Genomic DNA, 15,101 nt, shown 5'->3' with positions numbered 1-15,101 from the left:
TCAGAGACAGTGTATATGTCTCATCAACTTTTTGTTGATGCTCCCATTTCTTGCATTATACTGACACTATTAATGAAGAACTTTGTACCTATTAAGTACCTGAGATGAGTTAACAGACCCACAAGATTACATTTCAAATATTTTCAAGATTTCTCAATTACGTATTTATATTGAAAAACCTGGAGAGAAAATTCCTTGTATTACTGCAGAAAGAAAAAACTTTCACAGCCCTGTACCACCGCTTATGCTGTGATATACTGTAGCCAGTAATGACACCTTCCTGTGAAATGATACAGAATTGCCATCTCCTGCAAAGATCAAGAGAGTAAATATCTAAAACTTTCTTTTGCTTGATTTCTAAGAATTATGATCAGTCTGATTCACTGGAAAATTAAGATCTGCTGCTACAAAAGGAAAACACTGTTAATCAACCTCCTCTGCCACTATTCCCTAAAAGCAACACCACACATTTAATACGGAACCCGCACCATTTTCCTTGTCTAATGCTTAAGCACAAGCATTTTGTAGCTTGTAATAGCTTTCACAGCTTCACTCTCCATGGCTGGAGAGTGCCCAAAAGGCAATTCAAAATGACAGTATCTAGCAAAGCATCTAGCTCTGAACGGAAATCTACTCGCATGTATGTTGGCTCTGCTAATACAAAAGTCACCTGCAGAATCTGATTACATCACCAAACTATGTGGATTTTGCTATTTGTGATTATGGTGGAGTTGTGATATTATGTCTTTGCCGCTACGGACAGAAAAAAGCTTCAAGTACTATGTACCAGAATACTGTTAAGGAAAAAGTCAACAATATCCAAAATGTGGCTGCAAGCTCAAAAACATCTGCTTCGTATACTCAAATTTTTCAGTGCCAGGCACCAACACCATCAGCCTACTGTCCAACCACGGTTTACTATAACCAAGAGAACCTTCACAGGAATAATATCTACAAGAGAAAGTGAGTACTGTCGAGGTGACCCTCAAAGGCCCAAGAAGGGTAAAAAGGCAGAGAAAAAGGGATGTGGATGTGGGGGAGTTGTGCTATGGAACAGAATGAGGTGAAAGATGGAAATGAAATCACAGATTGCCGAGTTAGAGAAACAGCGCAAATGACCATGGCAACAGGGACTAAGAAAGGAGAGTATATGTTAAACAGAGCCTTGGGACAATACAGGTGAAGGATGGAGATGCAAAGCGGGGAAATACAGGCTGGGAGGAGAAGATAGGTGGGTACAGTGGTACAGAGGGACTGGTAGGCATGAAGTTACGGTGTGGGCAATGATGCGGGAGATATTTGACAGTATCAGGGAAATATCCCTGTGGGTAAAATAAACACAGCCACTCAAAAGTTACAAAATGCCATTAGCCTCGGTAGGCATGTGACCCACAAAAAAAGATTTTAGCTACTTACAATCTACCTTTCCTCTCCAGTTATTTTTGTCCTTAAAGACTGTCTGAAAATCTCACATGGAATACGAGGTGACGAAGGGATATCTGGGCCTGCAAAGAGCAATCAACCATATTTCTGAGAAGCAGCAATGGTTAGGTATTAACCCAGATGCTCAGCGTTCAATATTTAAAGGTCAGCATTGTAGCACTCAGCAAGGCAGTACTAATGAATATACTTTAGACACCTAAAATATTTACATCCGAGTTGTACATACCTAGCTATGGTTAGATAAAATGATTTAACTACAGTTAGATGGACGGGTATATGGTGATAGACCATAAGATGGCAAGTGGACAAGGGCAGAATGGCTTTCTACACGAACGTTTAGACTCGGTTTCACAGAAACTATGGTATGGAAAAAAAAGGTACAGATGCCTTCTGTGGCACAGGGTCCCCGTGCCTCTGCGGCAGCCGCGCCGGCCCCGGGGCCCCCTCACCTCACGGCGAGGGCTCTGCCTTTCCCGCCCGCCTCCCAGCGACGTGTGGTTGCCCTGGCCCGACGCGGCTCGGCGGGAGCAGCAGCTCCAAGGGCGCGGCCCCCGCGCACCCGGCCGGCCGCCCCGAGCCCCGCACAGCCCCGAGCCCCGCACAGCCCCGGCCGCCGCGGGGGCGCAGGGCGCAGGCGCGTTACCCCGCGGCCCCGCCGTGCGGGGGCTCCTGTGGCGCATGCGCGCTGCGCGACCGCGGGGGGGTCTCCGGGCCGAGGCGCTCCGTTCCCTGAGGCGGCGGCACTGGCGCGGCTCGTCTGTCGGCGAGAGCGGGTGGGGGAAGGGGCCGCCCGCGGCATGGGGCGCTGCTGGGGCCGCCCCCCTCGCCGGGCCCGGCGCGCCCCCGGACTCTGCCTGCGGCGCCGCCCGCGGGGCCTGTAGGGGCGGCCGCGCCGCGCCTGGCCGGGGGGAGCGGCGGCATGAGGAGCCGCGGCGGCCGCCGGCAGTGAATGGGCATCGCGGCGGAGCGGGAGGAGCCGGAGCCGCCGCTGCCGCGATGGCTCAGGAGAAAATGGAGCTGGACCTGGAGCTGCCGCCGGGGAGCGCCGCGGCCCCGAGCGACGGGGGCGGCCTGAGGCGATCCAACAGCGCCCCCCTCATCCACGGGCTCAGGTGAGCGCGGCGCGGCCCGGCCCGCGGCGGCCCCGCAGCCCCGGCGGCGCCTGGGCCCGGCCCGGGGGGTTTGGCCGCCTTGGCCGCCGCCCCGCGGGCTGCCCCGTGTCTGCCCGGCCCCCCCGCTGGGCGCCACAGCTCCTCACCGGCGTCCCGCAGGGAGACGCGGGGCTCAGCCCGGGCCGGGGGCGTTTCGGCGAGGTGCCCCTCCGGGTGCCCGGGGCTGCGAGGGCGCCGCGGCCGCTGTGCTGTAGCTTCGTTAAAACGCCTGGCTTGTTGTCACCCGGCTGTGCTGTGTAGCTGAGGAGCGCACAGCCGTGTTGCCAGGTCCGTGGCCGTTGCTGTAGCTAAAGCACCGACCCTGCCGTTTTCCCTCATGGTTCAAGTCTGACCCCGAAATACCTCTGCACCGCGTGTGCTTACTGCAGTAAATGCCTTCAGAACAGCCGGGTGAATTCGTTGAAGGTCATTTCATGGCGCCTTGAGAGAGAAAAAAGTTTTACATTTAGTGTAAAACAGCGTGTCAGTTGTCCTGGGGAGAAACACAAGGAGCGGTGCAGGCAGTTTTGCCAGGCTGTTGCCATCGGCCTGTGGCAGGTGGTACCTGCCAGGGGGGTTGGATGTTTGCCATGCGTTCCAGGTTTAGCTTTCTTGCAGCTGATGGAGCAGAGGCAGTGGCAGTCCCAGGCAAGGGCAGGGGGTAACGCTCTCAGATCTGCATGGTCTCTTGGATAGTTTTGTGTTTCCGTAAGTTTCTAACTCGGGGTGCTATTTCTTGCCTCCTCTGGGCTGTCCTGCAGTTGGGAGGTGCCCCCATCAGCTACATGGTGTGGCTACCATCTGAGGTAGTCCTTGTGCTTCTGCTAGTAGTATGTGTGCAGTTTGGGAGAGCATATTGACAATAAACTTCATTAAATGTAGTATAATACGTGATAAATACTTCAGGTTTTTTCTTCAACTTTGTGTTTCTGTAAGGGACTAGATATCAAGTGACAAACCTCATAGATCTTTTGTACCAAAATGGTTAACGGTGAATTAACAGTTCGGAGGAGACACTGATTCTTGCCTGTTCAGTCATGACTTAATGTTAAGTAAACATAATTGTGGTTCTTTTACACAATCGTAAGAAAACAACTGTTAGTTTACATTTTAATGCAGTATAGAAGTATTGTGAGTGGCAGTTATTCCTCAGGGAGATTTCTGACCAGGTAAACTATCTGTAAACGGGGTGAGATGTTTCTCAGCCTTTTACAAGTTGTTTCTTATGGACTGTGAGACCCTTTGCTCCTTAAAAAAAATAAGCATCCCATAACCATGCTGTAAACAAATTGTTTCATTCGGGGTTCAGGCTGGTAGAATGGTAAGCCTCAGCTTTTGCCTCAAAACTGTGCATACGCTATATATTAGGGTTTTATACAAATTAAACTGAAATGTCATTAAACTAATTTGAGGTGGTTGCAGGGGGTTTGCCTGTTTATTAGGAATTTTCCAGCAGAATACTGTTTTTGCAAGGTTGCAGCTCTTGGCAAGAAACTTCAGTTTTTCCCGGAATGGTTTTGTTGGGTAAACTGAAAGAAAAGCTCTTGCTCTTGAACAGCTTGCTTTTTCTACTTTGCCTCCTGTTTTGACGTCTTCATTAACAGGTTTAGTAAGGAGCTTGGAGAATGAGTTACCATAGAGCCAGAGAACGTTTTTAAGCGCAGTATTTTAGATCACTGAAGTTACCTTGCACAGAACTTCTGACTCTTGTTTTCATGCCAAATAAAATTGATTTTCAATAGGAATTGTAAGGATTTTCTGTGAAAGGTAAGTCTGAGATCTGACCATCTCTGATGTATTTGCAAGGGAGATTAAAGGTAAGGATATCTGCAGAGCTTTTTCTCTCCTTCTCTTCTGTTTTAGTTAGCACAGGATATTGAACTCGGCCTATGGTAATGTGTTACAGAATCATTCCAAACTCTTTTCTTGATTCAGACCCGTGATTTCAGGATGTACTGTTTGTGTTGCGTTTGTATACCAACCAGTACACTTACACTAAAAAGAAGTTAGTTTTATCTGTTGGCCTCGGCCAGTAAATCTCATATCTAAACATGATGTCATGGTTCCCTTAAATTTTACCTGTTCCACCCCCTATCAAATGGCAACTGTTTGATCTCTTGTGGGTGTAGACTGAGTAAAACCTCTTTGAAAATTGTAAATTACGTCTGGTCATTTGTACTGGAAGTTTTGGAGAAAGAGAGTTTTTGCATTCTTCTTGGTGAAAGGCACAGTGCGTATGCCAGTTGCTGTTGGCTTTTATTTCACAGTATGCGTTGTTTATTTACAACCAGCTAAAAGTGATCTAAAACTTATGTGTCTAACTGGTGCATTTTAAACTGGAGGATTCGGAAAGTGTTGTGTCTTGAAAATGCATAATGATTATCAATCTTTAGAACAAGGTAATTCTGTTGGTCAGATTAGTTTTAAGAAATTGTACTTGTGTAGTGCTTTCATTCATCCCAAGTTAGCAGCTGAAACAAGAAGATGCAATCCAGTGACTTCTTGTAATTTAGATCTAATTACAATCTTATATTTGGATCTCTTGGCCTGTGCTGGTAAATTTTAGGCGTGGGGATTGTAGGATTGTGGCTCAAAATTTTTATTCTAGCAACCATAAAACTGAATTTCTGCAGTCACATTCATTAAATGCTGATCAATGGTTGATGATTACACTGGTGTTGACCAGTGAAATTTGCTTTAGGAAGCAATAGAACTAAAGTTGCCTTGAGAAAGGAGCTCATTTTATATCAGATAGCTAATCCTGCGTTTTTAAATGGATGTGCTGCTTCCTGGTTAGAAGCCTGACTGTGGTCAAAAGTCTTAGGGCTTTAAAAACTGGTTTTACTGTATGTTTAGTTTAACCTCTCTTGGAAAAAAGTTCAGAACTTGTTAAGTGTTTGTAGTGATAAGACTTATCGAGATACTGTATTTTTTTAAATTCTATTTTATCTATGGTGGTTTCAGTTGCTAGTTATGTAACATTTATAAATTTGTTCTGTTGAATGACGTTTGAAGCAATGTGCAAGCTGCAGCCATTCCAAACATAATAAATTCCCACAGAAGTGATTAGCCTTAACAATTTTTCTTTTATTCTGAAGACTCGGTATGATTAATTAAAATCATTTACTGAGGTAGCTGGGACTTGGGGGAAGAGCAGTTTGGTTTCCACTCTGCCAACAAGCTAGAAGAGTTCTTATGTATCTGTCTCTCGAGTGCTTTGTCTTGAAATGGTAGCGGTCATAGCATTTGAAACTGAGCTTATATTAAGAGGTACTTTTTGATAGGAGGGAGATGGCTTCTGCATTTGACAAGTGTTTCTTTTCACAGCGATAATTCACAGGTGTTCCAGGCTAACGTTTTGCGAACCCGCAGGAACAGTACCACAGTTATGAATCGTCATAGTCTGGTAAGAAAACTATTAGACTAACCACATTAGGTCCAAAGCAGAAGTGTGCATACAGGATTAAAGAAGAAAATGAGATTGTAGTCTGTGAAACTAATACCACGTGTTTTCAGAAACAAGGCTCTAGACTGTGACATTAATATGCTGTAGCTATAGTGAAATTTTATTTATAGACCATTTAGCCTTAGAGAGTACTTACGTTTCATTGTGACCATAACTTTGTTCATAAAATGCAAGCATATGTTCTAAGATAAAGAAAGGTAGTTTGCAAAGAAAATTAATTATGTGGATGTATTGTTCAGTAATCAATGTGTTAATAATTTCTGATGTTTAAAAAAAGACAGTGATGCTCTGATCTTAATTTGTCTTCTGCATAGTAGTGACTGTATAGACCGTTGTAATCAACAATTTGATACAATAAGATGGAACTGGATGATAGAACATGGATCTTGAGACTTCCAGAATTAATGATTCCATATCTCTTACAGATGCTCGTTTGTGATTTCAACTTTTCTCTGATTTCTATTATTACAGCTCCCAAAATCTGAGTCTTAATAATCTAGACCCGTGGTGATGCAACCCAGACAAAATACTGTATTGGTTTAGTATTGTACAAATTGTGGTAGAAAGGTGTGCTTTTGACTGATTTAGAACACCTGCACAGGTTCACATAGACAGTGTGGTTTGCTAACCCTTAAATGGTTAGGGTATACAGGGTAGTTATTTCCCCTGCCTAAAAGGAATTTTTGGTCAGACTTATATGTATAACCAGAAACGTAACTTTTCCCGTAAGACAGCCTTAAGAAGCCAGTAGATGTGGGATAACACCCAGCTACATTCAGTTGATTATTAATGTTCTGGAAAAGTTAAGCTATGTTGGAGTGTGAGACAAGTGGTATCAAGTTTAAGTATGGGAAACAAAGTCCCTGTAATGCTAACAGCAATTATCCTGTTTCTTAATTACCTTTTGAAGATGCTTTAGAAGTAATTTGTTAGCCCCATGTTACTGGTTGAAAAATACTACTCTCCTATTTTCTCGACCGATGCCCTTTAGCTAAAATTCTGGTTTAAAATCAGGACAACTACTTCAGTAAAGGTTTGCATCTGTATCAGAACCAGAACAGTTATGTCAAAGTCTAGGAGGGCTGGTGGAAAAGCCTTTCTCCTGCTAGGGTATAAAACCTGGTAGAATGTATTACAGTAAAGATTTCTTAAACAGTCTCTTTATATATACTTTTTTAGAGTGGCAGCTTAGGTTAGATTTGTTTATGCCTGTGGTCAGATGAAAGGAGAAACAAAGGCGAAATCTCAGTTTATTGTGTTTACTTCTTGAAGATCCACAACTGTTGGGCAAAAAAGATGCTAATTTAGGATGCATTGCCTGGAACTTGCTGGGAAGCAGGAACTATTTTACTGATGGGCTAGCTCTTCTGGCTGGCTGTCCCTAACAGAAGCTGCAGCCTTCTGGACTGAACCAGTGTTCCCATCTTCACGGGATGATGTCCTTAACCCTTCACCTCACTTTAAGATTATTAAAAAGCATCCTGAAAGTTAACTTTCTTCACTCCAAGCTGACCAGGTGCTGACAAAATACAGTTATTTTACTTACGCTAAAAATCAAGTGTTCCATTGACTGCTAGATCAGTGCCTGGTCCACTTTGAAATATTTCTTTGGTTATGGTGTAGTTTATGGTTCTCCTGAAAATGTCAGGGAGGATGGAATTGGAAAAGAGTGTAGAGATTATCTCATCCTTCTGTGGTCTTAAACCAGGATCATCTGTAGATAAATGATTTTGTGAAAACAATTAAACTTTCAGCATTAAGGACTGTAAGCAACCTCACTTGGTATTCTTGCTGTAGCAAAGACGTAAGTGTAGTTTTATGATCTGAAGAGATATTCTAAGGAGCTAGATGACATCTAATTTGGTAAATTAGATTTTACAATAAATAGGGGATAAAGTGTACTTCAAAAAATTTTTTTGTGTTTAGGAAAACTAACTCAAGTTTTATTGCAGTGTAAGGTCTAATAAAGAGGTGAAAAGATTCAGTAAGTGACTGAAACTTTGTTAATTTAGTTATTATAAGTACAGCTAAAATTTTATGTTTTGTTAAACCTTGGGGGAAAAAAAAAAGATTAATTGTATAATCTGGGTTGTGTTCACTGTCATGGAAACAATGGGAGTTGCTAAAATACTCTGATAACTAAAGGTTATATCCTATCTAACTGCATCTTCAGGGCTATTGTGCTTGTCTCAGTTGCTCAGCTGAATTCTAAAATCTTTTCTTTTTTGGGTAGCTTCTCCAAGTCTCAGACTCCAGCTCTTTTGTAATGATGACTGCAGGGGCAGCTATGCCATTTTGGCTGGGACTTAATCTCCAGGTTTCTGACACTGTATGTAATTGCTGAGGAAGGGTCAGCTGGGCTCAGTGTCTGCTGTTGATTTCCTTCCAGAAGGTATCAGTGGCTTCTAGTGAATAAATGTTTTGGGGGTTTTGGGGTGGTTTTTTTGTGTGTGGTTGGGGTTTTTGGTTTGTTGTTTAAGCAAAGTGTTTTAGCCTGTGGTTAGATGTTTAGGTACTGTTTCAGCAAAAGTTGGTTGATGTATTTATTTGTTTATTTGAAGCCCCAGAAATGCCTGTGTTGGCAGAAGCAAGGGAGCACTGCAGGGGCGGCAGTGGAAGGAAGGGCAGAGGCGCGTGGGGCAGGGGACCTTGGCAGTGGTGCCTGCCAGGCTGGCGCTTCTGAAACTTTACCTTCAGTGGAAAACATTGTTTAACCTACTGGGGAAGGGGTTTCTCTGCCATATGACAGTCTAATAGTTTGTGATGGTTTTTATTAAACTTTGTGCTCACTTAAAACACTGGGGATTTGGGTAGTGTAATTTTAACAAATGGTTCAGTCTGCTTTAGCAAGTATCCGTTCAAAAAAGTCTGAGGTTTCTTTTCAGGAGAATTAAATCAAAGGACTATGAATGGGGAAAAGTGAATTTTAAGCACGGACAAAATAAGGATGATTACTTGTTGGAGATGAGATGTAGGATCCTCAGAGTTAGTGGGTGTAGTCAGTGCATTAGATCCTGCAAAACAACACTTAACTGTCTTTTGATTATTTTTATTTTACACTGTGAGCCACGGGTTTCATATATATTCTATTAATGTTAAACCTTAAAGTATGTGGAGCACAGTCATAAAATTAGAATAGAATGAGTGGAACAAATTTCTACTGTGGAGTGACAGAGTAAATAGGCAGGAATGTCCTGTTGTCTGAATCCTTTTCCCTGTGTGAGAATCGAGGTCGACTCAAGGTCCACGTTGGCTGGTACAGCTTGGAGGAATTGTTATTTAGGTGCACTGGATTTTGGGGAGCCTGATGTAATAGTAAAGCTGACCTAAACTGGACTTGAGAAGTAGCAAATCAAGACATTATAGCTACTAGACTTCAGTAGTATATATTATGACGACTAAATTCTGGCACATACATTTGACATCCTCTGTGTGAGTCTCATAGGCTAGTATCCTTTGTGAGAGGAAGGGCGTGATGTCTTGATGTTTGTTTTTTTAGCGGGAGGATTCTGGATATATGAAGCATTAATAGTCTGTGATAACTGACCGTAATCTTTTGTGTAAGGCCGCAAAATCTTTGTGTTCTCCGTGAAGATGTTGCAGTAAATGGTTAACTGAATGTTTCTTAGTTTCCCAGCATTAGCATAATGAAGAGCTGTTTTGTGAAGGGAGGAAGCTTCATACTGCATAAAGTATATAAACACTTAGTAATAGCACAAACCTTACTTGCTGAACGCACATCCAACTTAAAAAGACATCTTGTCTTTTGGAGGGGTTGTCAGCTTACAGAAAAGAAGTTAAACCTCTGTTCAAAGCTGTAGCTTGGACATTTTTATCCCTGAATGGGTTATGACAGTCAGATACTTGAGGGATGGAAAATATATGAAAGGTAATTATATTTTGGTAAAATAATAATTGTTAATTACTTGGGTTTGAGTGTGCAGTTTTGGATCCTAGTATTCCAGTGGGATCTTGACGCAAAACTGACAGAATTAACAGAAGACCATTTTCAGTGGCATCTTCTCTGTTTTCACCCCAATTGGTGAAGCTTTTAAGAAACCATAAAGAAGGTCTTTAATTCTTTGTTAGCTGTCTAGTAGCTGATTTTTTTTCACCTGTCCAAGTACTTGTTTATAGGCAGACAACAATCCAGAAACCTTTTTGCACAATGCGTTGTTTTGGGTTTGTATTTTTTAAGGATCTTTGGGGAGTCCTCTGGATCACTTAAATGAAAATATTCTGAATCACTTAAATGAAAATATTTATGCGACTGTATATATTAAGAGTGGCAGTGTGCTGGTTGAACACAGCTTAATTCTGCAGAGAAGGCTGTGACTTCTGGTTGCCTGGAAATGAAGTGAAAGCCAAACCGATACCAATTACCATCTGTGAGCATACAAAGCAGTATAATATGGGAATATATATTATCATGTCCTTGTAAGTAATTAATGTAGTTTATATATCCTGAGAGCGTTATAAGTGGTTTGGTGGTGTTAATATTTTTTTCATTTGGGATGGCACTATAGCATGGTTACTAACATTCCTGCACCTTTCCCTCTCTTCTCCTGTAGTTTCTAAGCATGTTTCAGTTGTATGTGGCTTTGTTTTGCAGTTTGTGCCATCATCTCCTATCCGTATTCCTAGCAGCCGTCTTCATCAAATCAAACAGGCAAGCACAGATTCTAATTTTTTAATTTTTTTTTTTATTTTTTAGAGGTGGTTGGTTTATTTGCAGTTAACGTGTAAGTCCTTCAAATGGTTATTATACATTTTACTTTGAAACTGTAGTAGAGTCTGCAGCAGTCTGTCACTTCAAGGTGTTCCCAAAAGTAAAAGCTGTATCTTGTCTGCAGAGTTGCAAATTTCATGATTTAGCACACATCTTATAGTAAGAAGAAGATTTGAGGAGAAAGAGGAATCTTAAAATGGCCATTTTAGAAAGGAAGCCTTTAATGTAAACCCTTAGGGTAGTTTCACCAAGTTTTTGGCAGTAGCGCCAGCATAAATATTCAGGGCCAATAACAAAGTGTTCCTTAACTTGTGTTGCCACAAGACTTTTGTGCAGCCAGAAAATGAACTGGATAAGGAAGCACTCTGGCTAAAAAATAGTTTGGACTCTTCTGGCTGGGCTATTTTTCATCTGTATAATTTTCTTATCCAGATCACTGTATTTGTGCTGTCACAGCAGGAGCACAGGGGGAAGGGCACCAGAGCAAACACTTAGGAAGGGAGGGGGGGTGTGTAGCAAATACCTGGGTAGGCTTAAATAGCACTGCTACCAGACAAAGACCACAGTCTCAAGGGTCAAGTTTTAAAATCAACAAGCTCAAACTCTTGTGGCTCCTCCATTTTATATGTCCACTTTTTGACAGTAGAATATTTATTAAATTGGCTTGGAGAGGCTTGATTTTTTTATACATATGTATTTATTTTTTTTTAGCTTGCTAGTTTTCAATGGATAGGCTTGATTTTTACAGGGTGAAAAGTTAAGAAAATGATTTAATACTTTGGACAGCATTTTCAGGGTATGACATCTGAAGTGATGGAAGGCATTTCTGCTTCCCACCTCAGGTATTTGAGGTGTATGCATAATAAACCTGAAGAAAATAACTGCTTGCTTTTATGTAAATTATTTACTGGCTTAGAGAGACTTGAGCACTCGGGTCAGTTGTAGAGCTGTTTCATCAACATAAAAGGCTTAGGATTAATATGTGAATTTGATGAGAGCAAGGGAATAAACTCCTATGGCTCTGCTATATTACATGAAGTAAAGTTGGTAATTCAGTTTTTGGAAAATACTTCTGTATTCATACTTGTTCCATACATTTAATAAAGTGAACAATTATATTTTCTAATTTATGTTTGATCATTAAATTCACAAGTTGAAATTCCATATCTTGTATACTTGCAGAGATGGGAACCTGTGTGATTTACTTCTGATGTCTTTCAAATCTTAGCAATAATTACACGTAGTAAGACTCTTCATATGATGAAGATTGTGAAGATGTTTAGTTGAACTTCTATTCTTGAACTGGTCTGAATTAGGGAACGCTAATTCACTCAACAGACTGGGTAGCATTCAGTTAGTTTTAAGGAATGGTATCTATCTCGAGGGGATTGAGTCAAGTTTGTACTTCAACTTGGTGTTAATGTTTAGTTTAATTTTACACCTTTGATCCATTTTAGTAATATTTTATGGGTACTTTAGAAAAAAACCTACTAAATCCCAAATTCATTGTGTACAATGCACTGTATTGCAAATGAAATGCTGACAAGTGTCTAGTTAGTTAGAATAAGGTAAAGAATTCAGCCATGCTTTTGAGGATTATCTGTACCAGTTTCCATTTTGTGAAATAATATTACGCAAGTCTGCATAAAGATACTCTAGAGTGTGCAGAATTTTTGGTTCATAATATCATTGTTCAGTTTTGTAACTACCTCTTGGATAGTAATGAAAATAAAAAAGCTGGTTGAGAAATAACAACTCACATAAGCACTTTCTATGCAGTGGTCTCTTTTGCTATATCTCTTTCCCATCCTCTCCCCCTGGCTCCTTTTTGTGTAGTGAGAGCTTAAGGTTATTGTTGCTTAACTGAGTTGAATTAAATTTTCTGCATACCAAAGTGAAATGAAACTAGAGCTTTTCTGATTTGCTGTAGCAAAGCACTTTTTTAAATCTAATTTTTCATCTGCTAATATTTTAGGAAGAAGGAATGAATTTGATGAACAGAGAAACAGTACGTGAAAGGTAAGCATTAAGGCAAACTAGAATACTTAATGCAGTCTTCTATGGGCCCAGGACAATAAATTTCTTTTCTTCTTTATAGGGAAGTGCAAGTAGCAATGCAGATGAGCCACTCATGGGAAGAGAGCTTGAGCCTGGTAATGCATGCATTCGTGCTTTAATTTGTATTTCTATTATCAGTATCAGGACACTAAAGACTCTGTCATCTCAATATTTTCTTTGACAGTTTGACCTGCAATTAAGGTGTTAGTATATCACTGCTTTTGATCAACAATTTTTCACACTAACAAGGCCCAGAATTATCGTTGTTCAAGGATACATGTGGTTTCCTTGGGCTGGTGTGTCAAAAGAAAATTGCATGGATGTCTGGCTGTTTGAATTTTCTTCCATGTTCTGCTTTTTTTGTTGTTGTTGTTAAGTGTAAGCTTATAAATGGCTACCTAAAAATTGTTAACATGGTGGAGGATAACTTTGGAATCGTACTCAATTCCACACCAATCAGTCCTTTTCATGTTGCTGTACTTGCTCATAAGATTATTTACATGTACTGTTTACAGAGCGACAATGATTTTGAAAAATCATCATCACCAAAGCAAGTAGACTTTGTCCCAGTTTCTCCAGCTCCCTCACCTACCAGAGGAATAGGCAAGGTGAGCAAAATGTGGGAATAATGGCTTTAACTGGAGTAGTGCTAAATAAATGCAACTGAATTAGTAGCAAAAGATTAAGCCACCTGCTCCTTTCTACCTCAGCTGCAAACAAGAAACTAGAGAGTAAACAAAAAAAAACCCCCTAAAACCCCTAAACAGAAAATACCAGCTAGCAGTTGCAGATCTTGTGGATGTGAATTTCTGTAGACTGTTCAACTGTTAATCTGTGGTTAATAGACCTTACTCTTTACTTGCCTTCCTGTTGGAATAAGAGGAAGGGGCATACGTTCCTATTTTGCGAAATAAATCCTTTTCAATTTGCATGTATTCTGCATGAAGATGAACCTGTCCCATTTTTTAACGCTCAGTAACAAAAAGTGGTATCTCAGTATACCCAGCCGTATTGACTGGTTGCTTAAATTGCTAATGGGTTGCTTATTTACCTGCCATAAGGATCAGTTGTTACCATATGGGTGTGATAGTGTTTATACATAAATAACTCAAACTGTTTTACTCTCAGCAATGTTTCTCACCCTCTTTGCAAAGTTTGGTGAGTAGCAGTGGATTACCTCCAAGTCCTAGCCCAAGTCCAACAAGGCGATTTTCAAGGTAAGTACCAATCATGTCAATAATAGCAAATTGGCGTAGCTTGTTCACAGTAGGCTTTTGAAATACCAGAAATTTATATACATAATTTATTTCTAATCACAAATACAACTTTATATATTTATGTAAACTTTAGATTTTACAGTGCTCTAAAGATCCTCATGTCATAAAACTGGGAAAATGGACTGCGTCGTGGCATCTGTCTTCTCAGTGTAGTTTCTACATTGTTCTTAATCACATTTATGTAACTGAATTGAATCTGAAGGGAAAATGAAACCAAAGCAAACAGATTCAGTTTGTTTCTGATTCTGGTTTTAGCTGCATTGGATGTTGTTTTGAGTGACGTGGGCAAACAATTAAATTTTATTAGGCCCTAATAGCTCAGCAGAGTAGCCTGTCGACTAAGATCTGGTCAGTGCCTAGACGTGGCTTTTAGACTGCGCCAGCTGTGAAATAATGTGATTAAACTTTTTCTGTTAGGGTCTATACTTCCTTGTCTGTCTTCGGGAGGGGGGTGGGAAGGACTTATTTTGGATAAGCTGGTTTAATGCCTATTTTCTTAATGTTTTCCACTTGGTAGTTTATCAGAGTATATTTTTTTACATGTTTTCAGTCTTCCTTTATTAGTGGTGATATCAGTATAGCATATGCCTTCTTTTTAGCAGGAGAAGCCAGAGTCCAATTAACTGCATTCGACCAAGTGTTCTTGGGTCAATAAAAAGAAAAGGTACAGTATTTGGTGCTGGCGCTTCAGAGTGACTAGAAATAGAAGGTGTTACAGATAACCAAGTAAACATAATGGTTGGTAGGGATAAAGCAGACAAATCAGTTTTTACCGTTCCATAAAATGAATAGCTGTTCTGTTCAAATGCCTTTCCATTGCTGTATTCATATCAGTCTGATAAAGCTAATGTAACCTGCTTAACAAAACAAGAAATACAACTATTGGTATATTTAACTGAACAAATAGAAAATTTTGAAAGTCCTGGCTAACTGAAGCACACAGGTACTATAGATTTAAAATCACTCTTCAAAACCAA

General features: G+C 40.9%; 1 protein-coding gene across 3 annotated transcripts in view; it reads left to right on the top strand.

The window, feature by feature from the left end:
- LOC130158635 (P2R1A-PPP2R2A-interacting phosphatase regulator 1-like) overlaps positions 1-15,101 on the top strand; it is a 180,493-nt gene that overhangs the window by 161,336 nt on the left and 4,056 nt on the right. The window contains exons 2-9 of one of the 3 annotated variants that reach the window (XM_056359427.1): positions 2,227-2,555; positions 5,922-6,000; positions 10,673-10,729; positions 12,765-12,808; positions 12,888-12,942; positions 13,363-13,455; positions 13,976-14,064; positions 14,724-14,788. In XM_056359427.1, the coding sequence (XP_056215402.1) occupies positions 2,440-2,555; positions 5,922-6,000; positions 10,673-10,729; positions 12,765-12,808; positions 12,888-12,942; positions 13,363-13,455; positions 13,976-14,064; positions 14,724-14,788 (598 nt within the window). In that variant the 5' untranslated portion in view covers positions 2,227-2,439. Of the gene's footprint in view, positions 1-2,131; positions 2,556-5,921; positions 6,001-10,672; positions 10,730-12,764; positions 12,809-12,887; positions 12,943-13,362; positions 13,456-13,975; positions 14,065-14,723; positions 14,789-15,101 lie in introns of those variants that run through there. The other 2 variants (XR_008825427.1, XM_056359426.1) reach the window with 2 other exon arrangements.

This window comes from Falco biarmicus, chromosome 14 (assembly GCF_023638135.1).
Source record: "Falco biarmicus isolate bFalBia1 chromosome 14, bFalBia1.pri, whole genome shotgun sequence".
Taxonomy (NCBI): Eukaryota; Metazoa; Chordata; class Aves; order Falconiformes; family Falconidae; genus Falco; species Falco biarmicus.
This window is presented reverse-complemented; position numbering and strand designations above follow the sequence as displayed.